Below are 18658 nucleotides of genomic sequence, written 5' to 3' on the forward strand. Positions count from 1 at the left end.
GCCTCCGGAATGGCCGGCACCTCCATGGCCTCCTGAAAGGCCGGCACCGCCATGGAGGCTTCCCGTCCTGTGTAGCTGCGCCTAACCAGCCTCCAGGGCACCCCTCCCACCCCTCTGGATGGTGTTTAGCATGAGGACGTGCTTTCCGGGAGGGGGGGGGGTTATGCCACCCTTTTAGTTGTTATGGATACCTTGTTTCTGTTTTTCCGTCTTCTGTTTTGTTTTAGTTCCTGTTATACACACACACACATGCTAAAACTACTGTAGTGAATAGGTGTTGCTCAAATTAACTTCTGCAATGACAAAAAAACAAAAACAGATTGGCTTACTCAATGCTGTCTAATGTTAAATGGCCAGAAAACTGCATGCATGTTTTTTACAATTAAAAAGCATTCAATCTGATATTTTAGATAATGATGAAAATTACTAATTGTGCCAGATTATAAACATTTTGGGATCTTCTTAGACCCACATCTGACAAATAAAAAAAAATTGTCAGTGCAGTGACTTCTAACATCAGAAACTTTAAATTTATACAGAATCAACTCTCTACAGATGCCACTAAAATCTACCTGCATTCACTGATTTTTATTTTTATTTTTTTCACTTTTCATTATGTATAACATCATGGTCACAAGGAGGAGAGAGTCACAAGTTTCGAAACTACATGAGGGTAAGTAAATAATGACAGAGCATTTATTTTTGGGAGAACTATTCCTCTACTGAACATGAAACAGGATGTCATTTAGCCTAAGCAAATATCTCACTACTCTTGCTCATTACAGTTATAGTGTGCAGTAGTTAGTTAAAGATCTTTACCTGTATTGTATTGTTTCTGATGTGGTTGAAGCCCTCAGTTTTGTCATTAAAATGCGCACAATGTTGAAAAGGAACACAAAATTTATCTATATCGGAGAGAAAGAAAAGAGATGTAGGTAAGTGATTGTGCATATTCTTGAAACAGTTTGATGTTTCTGTACATAATAAGCAGACATTTCAAGCTGTGGAGAGCTCATAAAGACACCATTGGGTTTTGCCCCTGCAGAATAGCTTACATTAAATACTGTTTATAATGCTTTTACATGAAAAAATAGATTCAACTTAACTAAGTTCAGTAATTCTCTTCAGTACTCTATCTGAAAACAGGAGACATTGTTCTGATATTAAAAGCTGATATTCTGGCAAGGTCTGGCTTACTATTTGCTGATGTTAATAATTCTTAAAAATCACATTGGTTATTACATTTACATTTTGGCCATCTCAGTCTTTGTAATGGTTTAAGAGTTCATTTTTGTTCTAATTCTTTCAAATTCTTCACACTGTTCCTCCACTTCTTGGAGGAATTGGCAACCATAAATCAGAGGTAAGCAATAATACAATAATACTTACAAGAAGAACTAAAATCACGGGCCCCTGATAAATGTAGTCTATGTACTTTCCAGGTTCCTTCCCAAACCAGCATCTGGAACACAGAGATTTTCTTGAGTGTGTTATCACGTCTCACAGCATATATACACTTCCACAATGAAATATATACTTTATTTTGTGAATATAATTAACAGTGGGTTGAACTGTATTTCAATCATTCTTGGGAGTAAGTTGGACCACTTACATCTACGTTACATCTAGATACATCTAACTTTTTCTTTAGTGTTGCAACTATAATACAAGTGAAGTACCTATAGTTTACTGTTTATATATTTTATATTTTACATGAAAACATTTTTATTCAGTATCATTGTCAATGTCATGTTTTAAATTCAGCAATAGTTCATTAACTTACCTTATAGAATGCAATTCTTTGCTTTTGCAGAGTATTTGTTTACTCAAAATGTATTACTGTTACACTTAAAGTACACTTAAAAGTGTACTAAAAAGTGGGACGATTTAGTATGAAGTATTGAAATAGTACACATTCAAGTATATACTTATAGAACTATTAGTATACTTACTACATAAAGTTATTTGGATAATTGAAAAAAATATACTTGAATTTTACTTACGTTTACTCAATAAAATTAATTTGAAGTATACTTCTTATTTTTTTTGTAAGGGTCCTATAACTTCTAAGTGATCAGATTTATTTTCACTTGGCAGATGTTAAGACAGTTGACAAATCTCCCATAGGTTTACACTAAAGAAGGGATCCGAGTCATCTAGTAATTGCACAGCAATTCACTAACAACAATTCAAAATGCCACAGCATTGTGGCAGTGATTTGTTTTACAATTTCGTTTCTATGAACAGGTTTTTATTCTAACAGCTTTTTTTCCCCTTATATTCTTAGCTATAATATAAAAAGGGTACACTTATTTCTTGCATACTACTCTTTCAGTTTTATAAACATTTAATTTGGAGGAAATTCCACTAATTTCCAAGTATTCCAAACACAGGCTCATTAATTGACATCTCTTGCCTGATTTACTCTACAATTATCATGTTCAACACTCTTTCACTCCAATCGTAAGCATTTCTTTCTGCAAATCAGCAACTTACTGTTCGTTTTCATTGTAAAGTTTTCCAATGGCCCAAGCTATAATTATCGGACATGGTATACCTGAAAGAGGGAAGAATGCATGCGTTGGCAAATCACACTTTACAAACAGCAACTGCAAAAACATGGGAATTAAACATTGTTTTCCCAACAGGTGATTACCTATTGAAAAGCTGTGCCATTTTTGTGTACAATATTTCAGTGCAAAAAGCTTTTTATACATCAACCACCCACAACTTAATCAGGCACTAAATGCACTGAACCTGTGCTGTGGGAAGTTTGTGTGATTTTTCAAATATGCACCTCATTCCCAAATGTCAGCATTATTTGCCTGCCGCAATTAACACTGAGCTATTACTGCCCACAGAAAGATGGGTGAACAGAAATGAAAAGGATATGTATGTGCATTTTCTTTTGATCATGGCATTCGTCAAAAGATGATCAAACGACAGAAGAAGAGTGTTCAAATCGGGCACATTCTTACATTCGAAAACTGAGAATTGCATACTGCTGATTACATGTAATGCTAATTTTTGGGCTTATTTAGGTCAATATCCAATGTATAGTAAACTTGCACAGCACATGCAAATAAACCATGCTATCAGTGTGCACAATTCCTCCTGTATTTTAATGAACGCTGTAGAACGAGGATGCAACCATACTAAACAAAAGCATTCTCTGAAGTGTTTGATCACACATTCTGTAGGTCAGTCTTATTTCAGCAAAGCCATGCTAAACAATGGGTTGTATTGTGTGTAATGCTTTAGAGGCCAATGATTTCTTCACCTAAATGAGCAGGGAACAAGAAATCATGAATCTTTTAGGAAGTCGCATGGAGGAGCCATTAAACGTCTCTACTGGGATTGCTGAAAGACAGCAAGAAAAAGCAGAATTTCTAAACTACACGGCTAAATTTGTTCAACGATGATAAGCAGACTGCTAACAGAACACATCAGACATTGAGCCAGAAATATTGTCACAAATTACTTGAGTCTACTTAATCAAATATATTCATATTGTAATATGCAGCTGATGCCAATAACTCAGATCTCCACAACCGTACTGAGCTTTTTAATTGCTTTCACTTGTATCACACAGCCGGTCCATTTCTACCTCAGTAATTCAGTCAATATGCACATCACCGTTCAAATGTTTGGGATCAGTAATATATTTAATGTTTTTTAAGAAGTGTCTTATGCTCATCAAGGCTGGGTTTATTTGGTTAAAAATACAGTTAAAACGGTAATACTGTGAAATTTTATTGCAATTTAAAATAATGGTTTTCTATTTTAATATTCTTTAAGATATAATTTATTCCTGTGATGCAAAGCTAAATTTTCATCAGCATCATTACTTCAGTCTTCAGTGTCTCATGATCCTTCAGAATATGCTGATTTATTATCAATGTTGGAAACAGTTGTGCTGCTTAATATTTTTTGGAACCTGTGATACTTTTTTCAGGATTCTTTGACGAATTAAAAATTAAACAGAACTGCATTTATTCAAAATAGAAATCTTTTGCAACAATACAAGTCTTTACTATTGTCACGCCCCTGGACTCTTTGTGTTGTGTTTTCCCTCCCCAGGTGTGCTGTGTTCCCTTTAATTAGTCATTCCTTGCACCTGTGTTTTCCCAATCACCCAGTGTTTTAAAGCCCCAGTCCTCTCAGTTAGTGTTTGTCGGTCCTCGAACGTCATTCCATGTGTTCCTGTGTCTCCTACGGTTCCCCGTGTGATCATTAAAGACTGTGAATTGAAGTATCTCCGTGTTTCCTCGTTCCTCGCTCCTTGCCTCCCGAGAATTGTGACAACTATCACTTTTTATCAATTTAACACATCCTTTAACATATCCAAACTTTTGAACAGCAGTGTATATTTTTACAAAAGACTTCTATTTATTTATACTAGCATTACAGTAACCAATACTATAATATGTGTTTATTAACATGCTGTTTATTAAAATCACTTCAAAATCAAAGTCTTGTTGCTTATGCATTTTGAAACATTTTCATATTACTTAAAAAATAATAATACAATAGCCACAAATATTTTTTGTTACTACAAACTGTTGTTCGTTAATATCAAACAGGGTATTATTATTAATAGTCACCTTCCATTCTGAACATTAGTCAAGAAGTATTCAGTAAACACATGATGATCATGATGATCACAGCTTTGATTCATCAGAGCTGAGCGCTCTACAAAACAGCTCACTCACAGAGAATTTCATGTTTTAAGTTTTTCAAATTTAATTTAATTTGGATGTGACCGAAAATTATAGTCTGAGTGGGTGAGTTGTTTGCTTTGTAATTAGTCCCTCCATTTCCACTAATTTGTTTGACTGATTCATGGCAATTTACAAACTTGATAGGCAGGCATTATGACACATACAGGTTAATGAGCCAATCATAGCATAATGGAAACATTGCCTCCTCTCATGACTTTTTGCCTTTATGTAGCAGCTCCTCCCTCACATTCAAACCATGCTACAGGAGCTATACCGCAATACTGTTGTTGTGTTGTCTTGTTTTGTTTTGTTTTTTTCAAATTGACTCCTGAAAAATGCAGATAGCGACAACCGCATTTGCAGAAATTCTATGTAGTGTATACAGAACAAAACTGAACAACTTGTTGTTAATTATGTATTTAAACATCATGTATCAGAATTGTGATGCAAGAAATCACAGGGAAGGGGGTACAGCTTCACTCAGTGTTGCCAGATCTTAACATAAAAAAGGCAAATGGGAACAAGCCTTTAATAAACTCCAATAAAAATCCAAACGTGTTATACGTGAAATAAGCCACGTACCAAAATATTGTGTCCTGCACCTGCCAATTTTATTATCATCATAAAATGGATCGCTATATGAGCCGAGCCCAAACAACAAGCTCAAAGACACTTAATAAATGTCATTTATAAACAGTGGACATGGCAACCCTTCAAAAGCATACTCTGTGAAGCAGCCTTCTAAGCATAAACAAAACACGATGGCTCTGTCTGCTATGGTTACAACGGTGTCAATCATCACAGTTTCAAGAGTGAGTTCTGTTCCATTCACACACTAAACTGTATTTTGGGGATTCACTCCCATATTTAAATACGGTTGTCACTCCTGAAAATGTACAGTGTGTACATGGCCTGAATGTGCTTAACTGCATTGGTGGACTGCTGCCTACAGACAGCTCCCAGAATCCTCTAGTTTCACACAAAGACTGAGAACGCTGTGAATGTCAAATATCAAACAGTTTACTTAAGTCCTTGGAATGGCATTTAGCCTTCTCAGTAATACATGCTAACAAATACTATGTGGTACACTTCACAATAATCTGTACTTTAAATACTTTATACCATTTAATTATATTAGTGCCAGAATCTTTTAAGTACTCAGTGACTGGACAACATTATTGTTTAACTAATGCAATTGCATGCCATCTGTTATTTACAATAAAATTATCTCATTTTTAAAATGGTAACGTTGCCACCTTGCAGTTGTTTTGGGTTGTGTTGTGTTGTGTTGTGCTTCTAATTATAAAGAGCTTAGATGTTTAAAATGTCATATTGCATATAATAAAATTATAAAACATGTAATCAAAAATGGAAACATTTTATAATTACCATGACCTGTATGACAGCACTAAATTGACATTTCAGCTCGGTGCAAATGATGGCAGAAATGTCATTTTTTGGGTGAACTATCCCTTTAAGCCTAGATGCCAGCGGTTGAAATGACTCTTGCGGTTTATCTCTTACCATCTTCAGCTCCTTCTTGGAAATTGCAGCCTTGCATGACAACCTCAAACCTGGGTGCATTTCCCATACAAAGACGTAACTCTCTGATTAACCACCATTGTACAATGCATTGTTGTGGAAACCAACTAGCTAGTCACGACTGTTTCTCAAACACGGTCACATCTCTGTCGTTTGAACCATATTAGTTCAACAATATAGGGCCGTTGTTAATGGCGTCACACGCATGTGATGGAGCAATAACTTCTGCTAATTAATTGAGTCAAGATCTCCGAGATGCTGCTGTATTGATCATGGCACCTGATGATTTACTTATTTTTGTTCCTGTCATTTTGCTTTATTCAATGTTTGATTAATCAGGGGTTCCCTCTTACGTCATACTCTGGGGTTCCCTTAAGCATTTATGAACATGCGCACTCTTTAAAAACTGTGCTTATTGAGGATGCACTAAAATATATAGATTAGATTGTATATATTTAAATACAATGGAACATATATGTTGTACTGCATGTTAGCTTGCTTATTGTGCCCATGAGCATAATTCATATGTCTTACTAACAAGAAACTATGCTTCTAAGCACAGGTTGAGAGTTGTAGTTCCAAAAACGCAAGTTTACGATGCTGTTTGAGAACGTTCGTTTGAACTATGGTTTCGGGAAACAACGAATCATGGAACTATGTTAGTAACAATGGAACTATAGTGACCATAGTTAGCTAATGATTCTTTTGGGAAACACACCCCAGATTCAATGTGCCTGATGTGACAGTACCAGCCTAATCTCCCTCAAATATATAGTTGAAGGATATGTTCTGGCTTGACTTCTGAGGCAGTCAAAGAGCTTAGAAAAGTGACTGATTTGGCACCTTGTGCCACCAGACATTCAGCTTGTGAGATCGGCCACGTCATAGCAAGGTTTGCTGAAATACGCTCCTGAATTTTGATTTATCACATAAACTGCTTTCGCAAACTGCTTCTAGGCCGTTCGCCGATCCAGATGAAACCATTTCGATAATAACCTATTTGCTCTACTTCTTAGAAGATGTTGAAAATGTTACAATTTTTTGATTCTGTGTCAAAAAAAATCCCATCAAAAATGGGGATAGTAAGTTTTTGCGTGCTCATTAATAATTTGACACTTATGTAAAGGGCTCAGTCTGAGGACAGAAAAAAATTGCAGGCTTTTTCACTATCAGGCCAACAGTTAAAAGTAGGGTAGGGGATTTCGGAGAGGCTGGCAATAGCAAGCTAGCTTTGAAAGCATAAGATCCCACCCTCCCTGCAAATCACTCTCCAAAGCCACGCCTCCTCCAAATCATATGAATGCACACAGGCAGAGCAGAGGCTAACCAGCGACACGATGAGAGACAGCGCTGGTGGAGGTTTGAATGCAACGCTGTCAGATTAGCTCATGTCTCATTCACCGGTGAGAAAACATTACAGTACAAACGCATAATATTACAATAATAACGTCTTCCATTCTCGCTCGGTCTGCAATAGAGTAATAGAACGTGCTGATGATGTACAGTATCATGTCTGCGAACAGGGTGCATGAAGGTATTCAAATATATATGTTGACAGGCAGGCAGGACAGCCTATCAGAGCCCTCGGACCGAGGGATATGATTGGACGAACATTTTATGGTCCTACGCCTTCCACAGATGATATAAATGCATATAAATACATCTAGACCACTTAACTTAGTGATTGCTATCAGGATGTGAAGAGACTCTCAACCAGCATAACAAAAAATGAACCAAATCACCTACCCTGCCTTTAACTGCGTTAGCAGCTATATGTTAGCTTAAACTGTTAGCATGCTAACTAATGCTTTTGTGTGGCACACTAAGCAGCAAGCACCTAAAGTACCTTCGCAATGTTCAAATGCTTTGTGATATGTCATGTATGGTACATGTATTATACTTTTATATTTTTTCATTCTTGCATTGAATCTTATGAATCTGATCTTGAAGTTTAAGTGTTCTGATCTTGTGTGCTGCAACATCTGTACCATTTATTTTTCAGCTCTGTATGTCACTTAATATTATCTTATTTTTTGTTGTTTACGTATTTATTTTTTTATTGGCATGATGTATGACTATGACCTGGGAATGTTTTTGACAGGTTTCACAAAATTCATAGGAATCACGTGAAAGACAGTAATGTTCCAAATAATCTAAAATGAATAGCAGACTACATTTCAGCTTTCTTATTCACAGTCAATGCAAATTGCAGATGGTTAGGCCTTTCAAAATAAGCAGACTTGTGTAGAGAAATCAACTCACACCATCCAATGAAGAGGAAGACCCATTTTCGAAGCTTGTCTGTGGAATATGTCATCACAATAGCCGTGTGAAGATAGCAGCCCTCCACAAACATCCAGAAAAAATTGGTCACCACAAAGTAATTATAGATTGTTGTTATAAGACGACACCAGGGCTGTACGGCGAGAAAAGAACAGGGTGTTAATTGAGGTTAACATTTGAATGTTTTACAACACTGCAAAGCTTTTACAGACTTGATACTAAAATTAAACCTATTATAGGTCTTAAAACAACCTCACGTCCCAGGTTTTTCAAACATTTTATGTGTTTTATAAGGTGCTATACTGCAACTTGAACTCATTGGGGGAAAAAAACATCTACCAAATGTGCTTTTTGACTGTACACTCTCAGAAAAAGGTACAAACTGTCACTGATGCAGTACCGTAAGGTACAAAAACTTACAAAGAGGTACATCTTTGCACCTTATTTACCCCCAAGTGGTATGTATTAGTACCTAAAGTGTACATTTTGAAATGGTATTCGTCAAGGCTATTCATTCTTCGTCTTTTGCATAAGAAAACACTCCTCTCATGTCACTCTCAATAAACACATTGTTCCTTAGTTCTTCAGAAAAGCTTTTGACTAAAGTCATTTTTTAGCATTGTATGTTGTAAACATTGCAAAATGAAGTACTTTTGATCTCTTCACTGTCAATTACTTTGTCAAGTTTGATATAAAAATGCTGGAAGTCTCTAATGAGGCACTAGATACCAGCAGACAAAAATATCACTAGAGTGTTTTTCCAGAGAGAAAAACAGTACTACCCCATGCAATTCCTTCAGTATTACAGTAATACAGAAAACAATACTGGCGAGGAATCGTTGGTCAACACTACACATGTAAATGATAGAAACCTGCTGATGGGTTTACATACTAATAGGCTGATAAGTAAGTTTAGAAGTGTTTCATACCTCATTCGTCTCATAAATGTTTTGGTCAATCAGCTGAAGCAAAAACCACATTACATTCCTCAGAATGAAAGTCGTAATTAAGTTCCAGTGGATTATGTTGCGAAGGCATCGGATGCTCCTTGAATTTAAAATAAGAAATCAGACATTTTGGATTTTGAGAAGTGTGTGCTTTTGAATTCATAAGAAATTCATGTGATCATTACCAAAATGGGTCAACATCATGCCAAGACACTGAGTATGCTAAATTGTGAACAGTTTTTTCAAGTTTTTTTTGTCGTGGCAAGGCGATACATTTATGGCGAAAAAAGGAAATAGGAAGCCTCATATCTTCTGTGTGCTTAGGCCCATCATCTCTGCTTGCAGCTATACTTGTTTTTTTGTTTGTTTATTTTTTTACTAATGAAATATTATCAATAATCCTTTGGACATCACTAAAGACAAACTTTCTCAAAATCTACCCTGCTAAATTAAAATCGAAATACATCTGTGAAAAAGTCCATACCATTTCTCACTCCCAAGGCAACAAAACAGAAGGACTTCTATGTTAATTTAGATTTGCTATGTATTTAATAATAATTATATTCAGCAAAGAAAGAAAGAAATAGAAATAGAAATAATATAAAGTTCAGGCTTAGAGCACATTCACCCACCTTCTCCTCTAAAATGGGCTCACAGTTGGAGTAGTTACTTTTCAGTGCCCATGTGCCATTGTCCAAGCACTCTCTGTAAGCAATTCCTGCAGAGAAGAGAATGAAAGCAGAAGTTCATAAGTCAGTGTAGTTCTTAAAGCCCAAAAAGGCTTTTTTATAGTCATTGCACATCTGAAATACTTTATTGTTCTCTGGTCATAATAAGGTCAAATTCACAAGTTAAAATAAATTGGTAATCAAGAACTTCTTTGAAGAAAATGTCTTAACTCAGGAACTTGCTGAATGCACATGCATAATATAAAACAGCTTGCTGCACTGACTCATTTAAAGTTCTACCCTATTTCAAGGGCTGCTGGCTCTATCTAGAGTAAAGCTTCCAGTTAAGAGTTCACCTGTTTGATATGTTGTTTTCCATTTGGGTATTTGAACATGTAATATTCAAATGCACAGAAGGATTTACTTTTTTCTTATTCCTAGGTGTTCCTTTGCATATCAGAAAATCCAGCGTGCTTAAATTGTCTTGCTTTGCACTGGTCTTTTCACTCTTTTTTCCCATTTCATGAACAATTCTTATCTCTTTTCCAAGCTGCACTTCTGAACGTAATAAATTAAGATTTTTCAAAATCCTTTTAATATGTTCTGTTAATGTTATTAGGGCCATTTTATTAGAGGCTTCAGAATTCAAAAGGACTCAGCTGGTTTTATCCATACTGAATGAAGTCACGGTTTAATAATCAAACACTGAAAGTACACAGGACCCTTTTATTTTCCCAAGGATTATTATGATTATTTATTTATATTATTATAAGTTTTGGGGGCTTTTGCGGCCCTTAACATTCTCAAAACGTCAAAATTTGTGTACACACCAGAATCATCAGGCATTAGGCCCACGCAAAAGCTTTTAAAAACTTTAAAATACTACCCCTAGAGGATTCATAAGATCGTCACCAAACTTGGTCAGCATGATGCTAAGACATTGAGCATGCTAAGATGCAAACATATTTTTGATATCTCGAATGATTTCACCATGGCGAGGCAATACATTTATGGCAAAATCATTGGGTAATGTAGTGCCAAAGACAGATCAATTTTCAGAACCAATTTTTTTGCTGTATGTGGTGTTCCTAGTGCTGTCGCTGTAATGGTATTGGTAGACTGTACTCCTGGAAAATAAGATCACAGATGATATGGATGGTAAAGCTAAGATATCATTCTGATTTAAAAGTAAAAGAGATAAAAGTGTAACTGGGCATTAATCCAAGTAATTATTGAAAACTCTAACAATATGGATCATAAATTCAGTATTTCTGTCACTTGATTACACTTACATGTTCTGTAAGGAAAAACAAAAAACTGAAAAAAGGAGCCAGTGACAATTTAAAAGTTCAAATTTACAGAAACTGAATAAGGATATCAAGTATCTGTTGAGAGTATGTTGACAGTCTGTGCAGTTGAATGGCAGAGCTCCACAAAATGAATAGCGAGTTGGCATTGAAAGAATTTACAGAAAAACAAATACTGCAAGTGGTTGCTTCAATCACTGATATCTGATGTAAGCCTATTAAAAGGTATTAAGATCCCATCACAAGTGGACAATGCTAAATACAGGTGTGAATGGGGTGTAAAATGTTTTGAGCTTCTCTACTTTCGACCCCTTCCAGAGGTAGTGGAAAATGCATTTGATTGGACTGCTCCCATAGTGTGGATGCTCATGTGGTCGAATGCATTCGAACAGACACTGAAGACCACCTGACCGGACATGTAATCATTGTGGGACGTGTTGTTGGGAATCGTGCTAGTCAGACAGGATTTAAACTTTTTTTGAAAACAGCTGAAATATACGAAACCGTTTCAGCCATTGGTCATTAGTAAACGTACCGAGCACAATATTCTTCCACCAGTCCTGACTTCTAGCGTGAACCCAAAGCGTTTTGCGGAGGTCTTGAGGTTATCATTGCAGAAACGAAAGTGGCCGCTCGCCTTGTCTTTTTCTGTCGTCTCATTTTGCGAGCATATGAACTTTGTGTGAGCTTATTTCGTCCGCTGGATCAAAATAGCTGAAAAAGCCCATACATATACATGTACACAACTTTCTGCAGCATCTTTCTTCACTAACACCACAGGCAGCAGAAAACTGACATAATATTAATGCGCATCGACATTCAACCCTCCCCCTGGTGTACCCGCCCATAGACCTTTCCCTCAAAGAAATCAGGACAGAAGTGGTCGAAAGTGGACAAGAGAGATGGATTAAAACACCAGGTGTGAACGGGAATGTGTCTCGTCTCCCTGTGTATATGCATTTTAAACACATTATGTTATTTCTCCACCCATGCAATAAATGCAGGTCCCCGAATGAGCGTGGTTTTATAGTGTGATTAATTTAACTGCTCAGGTAATGTTAATTGTATGACCCATTTCAGGGGTGGCCAAAATTACGATTTAAAATCAGTCAGAGCTAATGTATCTTCATATTTTTTTTTTATATATATTATGAGTAGACTACTTTCTACTCAAAGCAGAGCAGTCCTGTATCACTCTATAGGTTTTTTTTTGTTGTTGTTGCAATAATTACCATATTACATGGTTTATTACATGGCTACTTGCCACATAAGTAAATATTTTGGTAAAAAACGCATACGCAGTTTGGTTGATATAATCCGTGTGTAAATTTCCTTTTCATTATTTTTTTTCTCATTTTCATTTAAATTTGTAGTTAAAATAACTCAAATAAGTGTATTTTAAAGTTTAGAATTAGACAGCCTTTGGCACACAGGCTTACGCTGGTAACTCATCACAGTCATCAGTGGACTTTTCTCCTCAATATTGGCTATACTTTTTCACACTTTTCTCATTCTCACTAATTCAAAAAACTTTCCATGACCTTTTCATTATATCTGATAAATTAGCGTTTATGAGCGCAGCGCTGCTTTGTTTACAGTCGTTACCGGGGAAACCGCTGTATTTCTGATGTTCCAAAAGCGCTTCCTGCTGGCAGAGAATCAATGTGCATTTTCAATAATCACGTCTGCAGTTTTTGTTCAGACCAATGTGAAAATCCACCCACATAACCCCGTTTTAAATTAATATCATAATTTATACTTCCGACTCATCTCTTTTTAAAAAAATAGTTTAAAGGCTCAATTGCGAGGTTTATCATTTTATAATTTATTTTGTTTTTGTGAAAACTGTAAATCAGTTGCTATTTCGTGGTCTACAACATGAAAGAAAGCCATTATAACATGTACATGAAAATGTAGAAACATTGGACACAACTGTGGGGCACCATCATGCAGCAGCAAGCATCACAACAAAAAAGGAACCTCAAGGCTAAATTTGTAAATGTGTGCAAATGCATAGGACCCCATTCATATATTTTGCCTGGGGCCCTCAAACCACTAAATCTGCCCCTGATCACAAGAACGCAAAATGTGGCTTTACTGTATAAATAGCATGCTGAATAGAGGTGAAATGACGAGACAGGAGAGAATAATGCCATCATGTTCTCAATCACAACAGTTCCACAAATCTAATGTTTTCATCACTGCATCAACAAAACAACCCACTATGTGTTATTTATTTTTGGAAGTTTGAAAAGTATAAACAGCAATCTTGGGAGTGTTAATTATTCTTTAATTTAGCTCTAGTTGACTTTGTAGTGTTTTATCATTTTTGGCATGTTCCAGCATGCATCATTTTAGCTTATTTTAGCACTGAAGCATGTTAAGATCCTTCCTTTATCAACATCACGAGAAAGTTATTTTGTAAATTAAAATCGAATTATTTAAAATGAAAATGTATCTTCAAAGTTAACTTGTAATATTCATGCAATTAAATCATCATTGACCCTGAACAATACTAAAATAAACTGGTGGTCAGATAAAAAATTCCAGGAAGACTTATAAAACAAGGGGCTTGATTCTCCACTTTCTCCATCTGAAGCAATTAGCATTATCAACTTTTTCCCCCATGATACCCACTAGACAACAGTAGTCTTTTTTTCCCCAAGATTTTCAAAAACCCATCTGGATCATATCCGCCTTGTTATCCTATTGTTTGTCTGTGTATATTGCCCTATGTTTGAGTCTTTGGATGTCGGTTTTTGTCTTTACTAGTTTTGGTAAAGCTGTTGCGTTTTTGGATTCTTGTTGGATTATTCTCTTCCCTATTTGGATTTATGTTACATGTTTGTATTCTTATCACCTGCCATATCTGTTTGGATTATCATCACTAGTATTTCAAATGCCTTCCTCATCCCTGCTACGTGTTAAGAGCGCAATGGAGGCATTGCCTCTCACCTGTCTTTCCCTCATTCATTCTTAATTACCCCCACCAAACCCACCGCATGCTTTAGGGCAGTGAATCGCAACCTTTTTGAGTACCGGACCCCAGTCCAATTCAGAACCATCCTCAAGGACACCCAGAACAAAATTGACTCATTAGTATCATGTATGTCTTTGTGAGGAGTGGGGACCAAATGCAATCAAGTATAATTCAAGTTAGTTGACTTGTCCAGTATTTGGCCATATCATCAACTATATTAGATTTTTTTAATGGGAACATGCCATGTCAAAATATACAAAAATTCATACTTTATACAGACCCCCTGGCATTACGTCAAGGACCACAAGGTTTCACGCAGCCCTGGTTAAGAAACTCAATGGGCTCAGGGGAGGCAAGAGAGCCATGGCCCATTTAACTTTACCCACTGGTTTCACTGATGGACAGTGTTACTTTAGAAAAATTATTGACTTATACACTTTTTAATGTCATATATTGTGATACTTGTGTTGTTTTATTATTGTACTATGGATTCTTTTCTTGCCTCCTTGAAGGAAACACACCTGCTGCAGGTTAAAATACAAAGGTAACACTTTATTTCGATAGTCCACTTTAGACATTCTATTAACAGTAAGTAACTTTGCAACTACATGTCAACTAGCAGTTAGTAGAGTATTAGTAGACTGTCTGCTTAATATCTTCTAACACTTTCTTTGTCAACATTCTACTAACCCTAAACCTACCCTGTCTACTCTGAGTTAGTAGACATGTAGTTGCAAATTAATTAGAATTAGTTGACATGTAGTTGACATGTAGTTACAAAGTTACTTATAGTTAGTAGAATGTCTAAAGTGGACTATCGAAATAAAGTGTAACCAATACAAATACAAAATCCACAAACACAGATAACAGGAATATGTTTTTTCTCTAAACTGAACATCAAACGGCTGCAGGTTCTCTTTGCAAACTCTAGTAAGCATGCAGGCAGGAAAGACAAAGCTATTTAACAATCAGTGGGTATCCTCTTTAGCAACGAGGGGAATGATAAAAGGAGTGGAGCACCCAGGAACATGACAAAGAAGAAAACCGAATTAGCAATGTCAGATTTGAGAGTTATTTATTTGTTTGTAATGGAAGGGCTGAGTATCTTGAAGGCTGCTCAGTTTCTTAATGACACACCAGGTGTTGTGTTCTGCAGGAAATCAAGGACCTCGTGCTACATTGAAGAACACAGCCATAAATGAACATTTTAGAATAACGAATGTGCCATTAACCTGCACAAATGGGGAGGACATCTTTAAAAGATGCATAAACCTCTTTAGCAACATCTTCTGCTGCAATTAATATTTATTAAGCAAACTGGAAAGTGGCGGTTCATAACAGCTTACCTGAATCTGGAGTTAAGCACAATCTATTCATTATTTTGAGTGCTGCCAGTATCCGGTAAATAGTGGATCAACACGGAAAGCTTGCGGTAACACCACACACACACAGGGAGAATTTAAACCTATAGATGCTTGTGATGGACATATTGATTGAATGTTCCATTTCCATAAATCCCATTAGCAATGTACTTATAACTTAAAACCTGGCATTCTTTCAACAAAACCTGCATCAAAAATGACAAGACAAATGACTCTAGAGCTTGCTTTATTAAAATCCACTTTGTGTGCTGAAGGTGGAAGTCTGAACTGTATAAATATACCTAAAGCTAACAAAGAAATGTTTACGATACAGTGGTCTAAAAAAGTAAAAGAGTAGTTCACAATTGAAAATTACATCATTTATTCACTCTCATCTCCTTCATGTTTATGTGATTTTTTATGTGGAAAACCATACTGTTCTGTCATTAATTAATAACTACACAGGAACAAATGAGTAACTCAATATTAACATGCTAACTGCCATTAATAAGAAACTCTGGTTAAGGATCTAGTAAGTAATAGTTTCATAATGTTCATAATTAATGTGAAACTAATCAATAACTAATGCCAGACAAATTAACATTTTAACCACTTAAGTACCGTTAAGTAACTTGTGCATTGTTTTACTTACTTGTTTTTGACATATCCGACCGAACTACAAACTTTCCAGTGATGTCTGTGAGAAAGGTATATTCACTCGACAAGCTCGCGCATCTGCGCTGCCGCGCGCCCAATCCACTCACGTGCGCTCAATTTGCTCATCAGCTCGCACACATCAGCTATACAGGCGTTAATACTAAATGTTTAACATTATATTCATTGCATACAGGTGCATCTCAATAAATTAGAATGTCGTGGAAAAGTTCAGTATCGGTATCGGTGCATCCCTAGTAATTTTATATACATAAAAAGCATATTAAATGCAAGTAAAGTGTCAACTTTAATGTTTCAAATAATGTTTTTGAAAATAAAATGTCAGATGTATTTATGTAAAAATTAAACTACATACTTATTCTGACCTGTACTTATGAAAAATATATAAAAGAAAATTTTCACATACTAAATTTTGTTGTATTTAGACAATTAAAACTAAATTCCTGGGAAATAGATCAAACCTAATGGTTTGAAGAATAATGGCAAAGACTGGAAAAGATTTAAAATGACAATGAATTGTCAATTAGTTTTTGGGGCTGAACTGTGATCCTTAAACAGAATCTTTTAATGTCATCTAATGATTCTTGTTCTAAATAAGCTTGACAAGACTTTTTGGTGTATAAACTACCGGTACACCGAATGACATTTTAGTGGGTGTCTTCTGTAAATCATGGTAAAAGTGTATGAGAGTCATAATTTTTTGCTAATTAATTAATAGGACTCATTTTAATGTACAGGGGAAAAAATAATGCTATATTAAACTTTCATTGTTCTGATGTTTGAAACTTCTTTTTCGTCTTTGACCCAAATTAATATTATCGTAATATTTAACAAACTATCACACTAATTGGCATCTGATCCAAGGCTTTTCAATACTTTTTTTTTTTTTTGTGAATTATTGTCTAATGCTTGGTTTCACAGTGATCTTTAGTAAATGTATGAATGCAGTTCCCCTCATACAGGTCTCATAGCAGAATAACCACAGGTCACATAAACTATGAAGACGTTTCATACAATTCAGCAGGATGATTTCGAAGACTAGTAATTGAGAAGATGCTTAAAGGCTGGCTGATTTGCTGGGCTGGAAATGAACCTTAATGGAAGGAAAAATCTAACCAGGAGATGAGAAAGGCTGTTTAAATATAGCCGTGGTTATCAGCTCAATCTATTTTTACATTTTCTTCTCACCAACGGCTCTGTCATGGGACTGTAGCAATTCTGTCAAAGCCCGAGAGCTTAAGCCACCTCAAAATGTGTCTGATCCACATTCAAACAAAAATGTTTAACCTGTAAAAAGGATGAGAGGTCTAGATTTTGTATAAACAAAATCACATACAGTAAAACGGTTATAAATCTATTTTTACTAGTGGGTTAGTAGTACAAGCTTCTGTCACATCTGAGCATTATGGTGTTGTAGACCTGAAAATGCACCTTGTCTAATGCAGAGTTAGTCATTAAACAGATTTAGAATCACAGATTAGAGCAGCGATTTAAACGCAGTTATTACAGTTCAGTTACTGACATGTCAAACATAAACGTGCCATTATATGCTGTAGCACTCATTAGGTAATGGGGAAACGTCAAACAGAAATCACATGGGGCCCTATCATACACCCGGCACAATGCGGCGCCAGGCGCGACGCAAGTGTTTTTTGCTACCCAGCAGGCACTGGACGTCTATGTAACGTCAAGTTGACATTGGACATGACATCAGACAGACGTTGCATTTTGGTTGAAAATGAAAATCGGGTTGATGTCAATATTTGACGTCAATCTGACGTTGACTTAACATTGGATTTTGGTTACACAACCTAAAAACAACAAAATATCAACGTCAGCTGACGTCGGTATTGGACATCAATTTAACGTTGACAGTAGACGTTGAATTTACATTGAATTTTGGTCACCCGACGTCGCAGCCGAAATTTAACCAAATATCAACGTCTTATGACGTTGTGTGCCTGCTGGGTAGTTTCAGTCCAACGCAGTTATCATTTTCACGTCCTGCGCCACGTTGTTTAAATAGCAAATGCATTTGCGCCCATTTGTGCGCTCATGGGCGTGCTGGTCTGAAAACGAGGTGTGTTCAGGCGCATTGTTGTCGCGTTGCTATTTTGAGGCAACTGAAATAGACTGCGCCATTGACCAACTAAAACCTGGTCTAAAGTCAATGG

At 36.1% G+C, this 18658-nt stretch overlaps 1 protein-coding gene across 1 annotated transcript in view; it reads right to left on the reverse strand.

The window, feature by feature from the left end:
• LOC107711682 (corticotropin-releasing factor receptor 2-like) overlaps positions 1 to 18658 on the reverse strand; it is a 58415-nt gene that overhangs the window by 31788 nt on the left and 7969 nt on the right. Inside the window, exons 3-8 of the mRNA XM_016516700.1 lie at positions 10079 to 10211; positions 9476 to 9596; positions 8526 to 8679; positions 2497 to 2557; positions 1390 to 1462; positions 820 to 905 (exon numbers count right to left, since the gene is read on the reverse strand). Of these exons, the coding sequence (XP_016372186.1) occupies positions 820 to 905; positions 1390 to 1462; positions 2497 to 2557; positions 8526 to 8679; positions 9476 to 9596; positions 10079 to 10211 (628 nt within the window). The remainder of the gene's footprint in view (positions 1 to 819; positions 906 to 1389; positions 1463 to 2496; positions 2558 to 8525; positions 8680 to 9475; positions 9597 to 10078; positions 10212 to 18658) is intronic.

Source organism: Sinocyclocheilus rhinocerous, unplaced genomic scaffold (genome assembly GCF_001515625.1).
Source record: "Sinocyclocheilus rhinocerous isolate Xijiao unplaced genomic scaffold, SAMN03320098_v1.1 scaffold807, whole genome shotgun sequence".
In the NCBI taxonomy this organism is placed as follows: Eukaryota; Metazoa; Chordata; class Actinopteri; order Cypriniformes; family Cyprinidae; genus Sinocyclocheilus; species Sinocyclocheilus rhinocerous.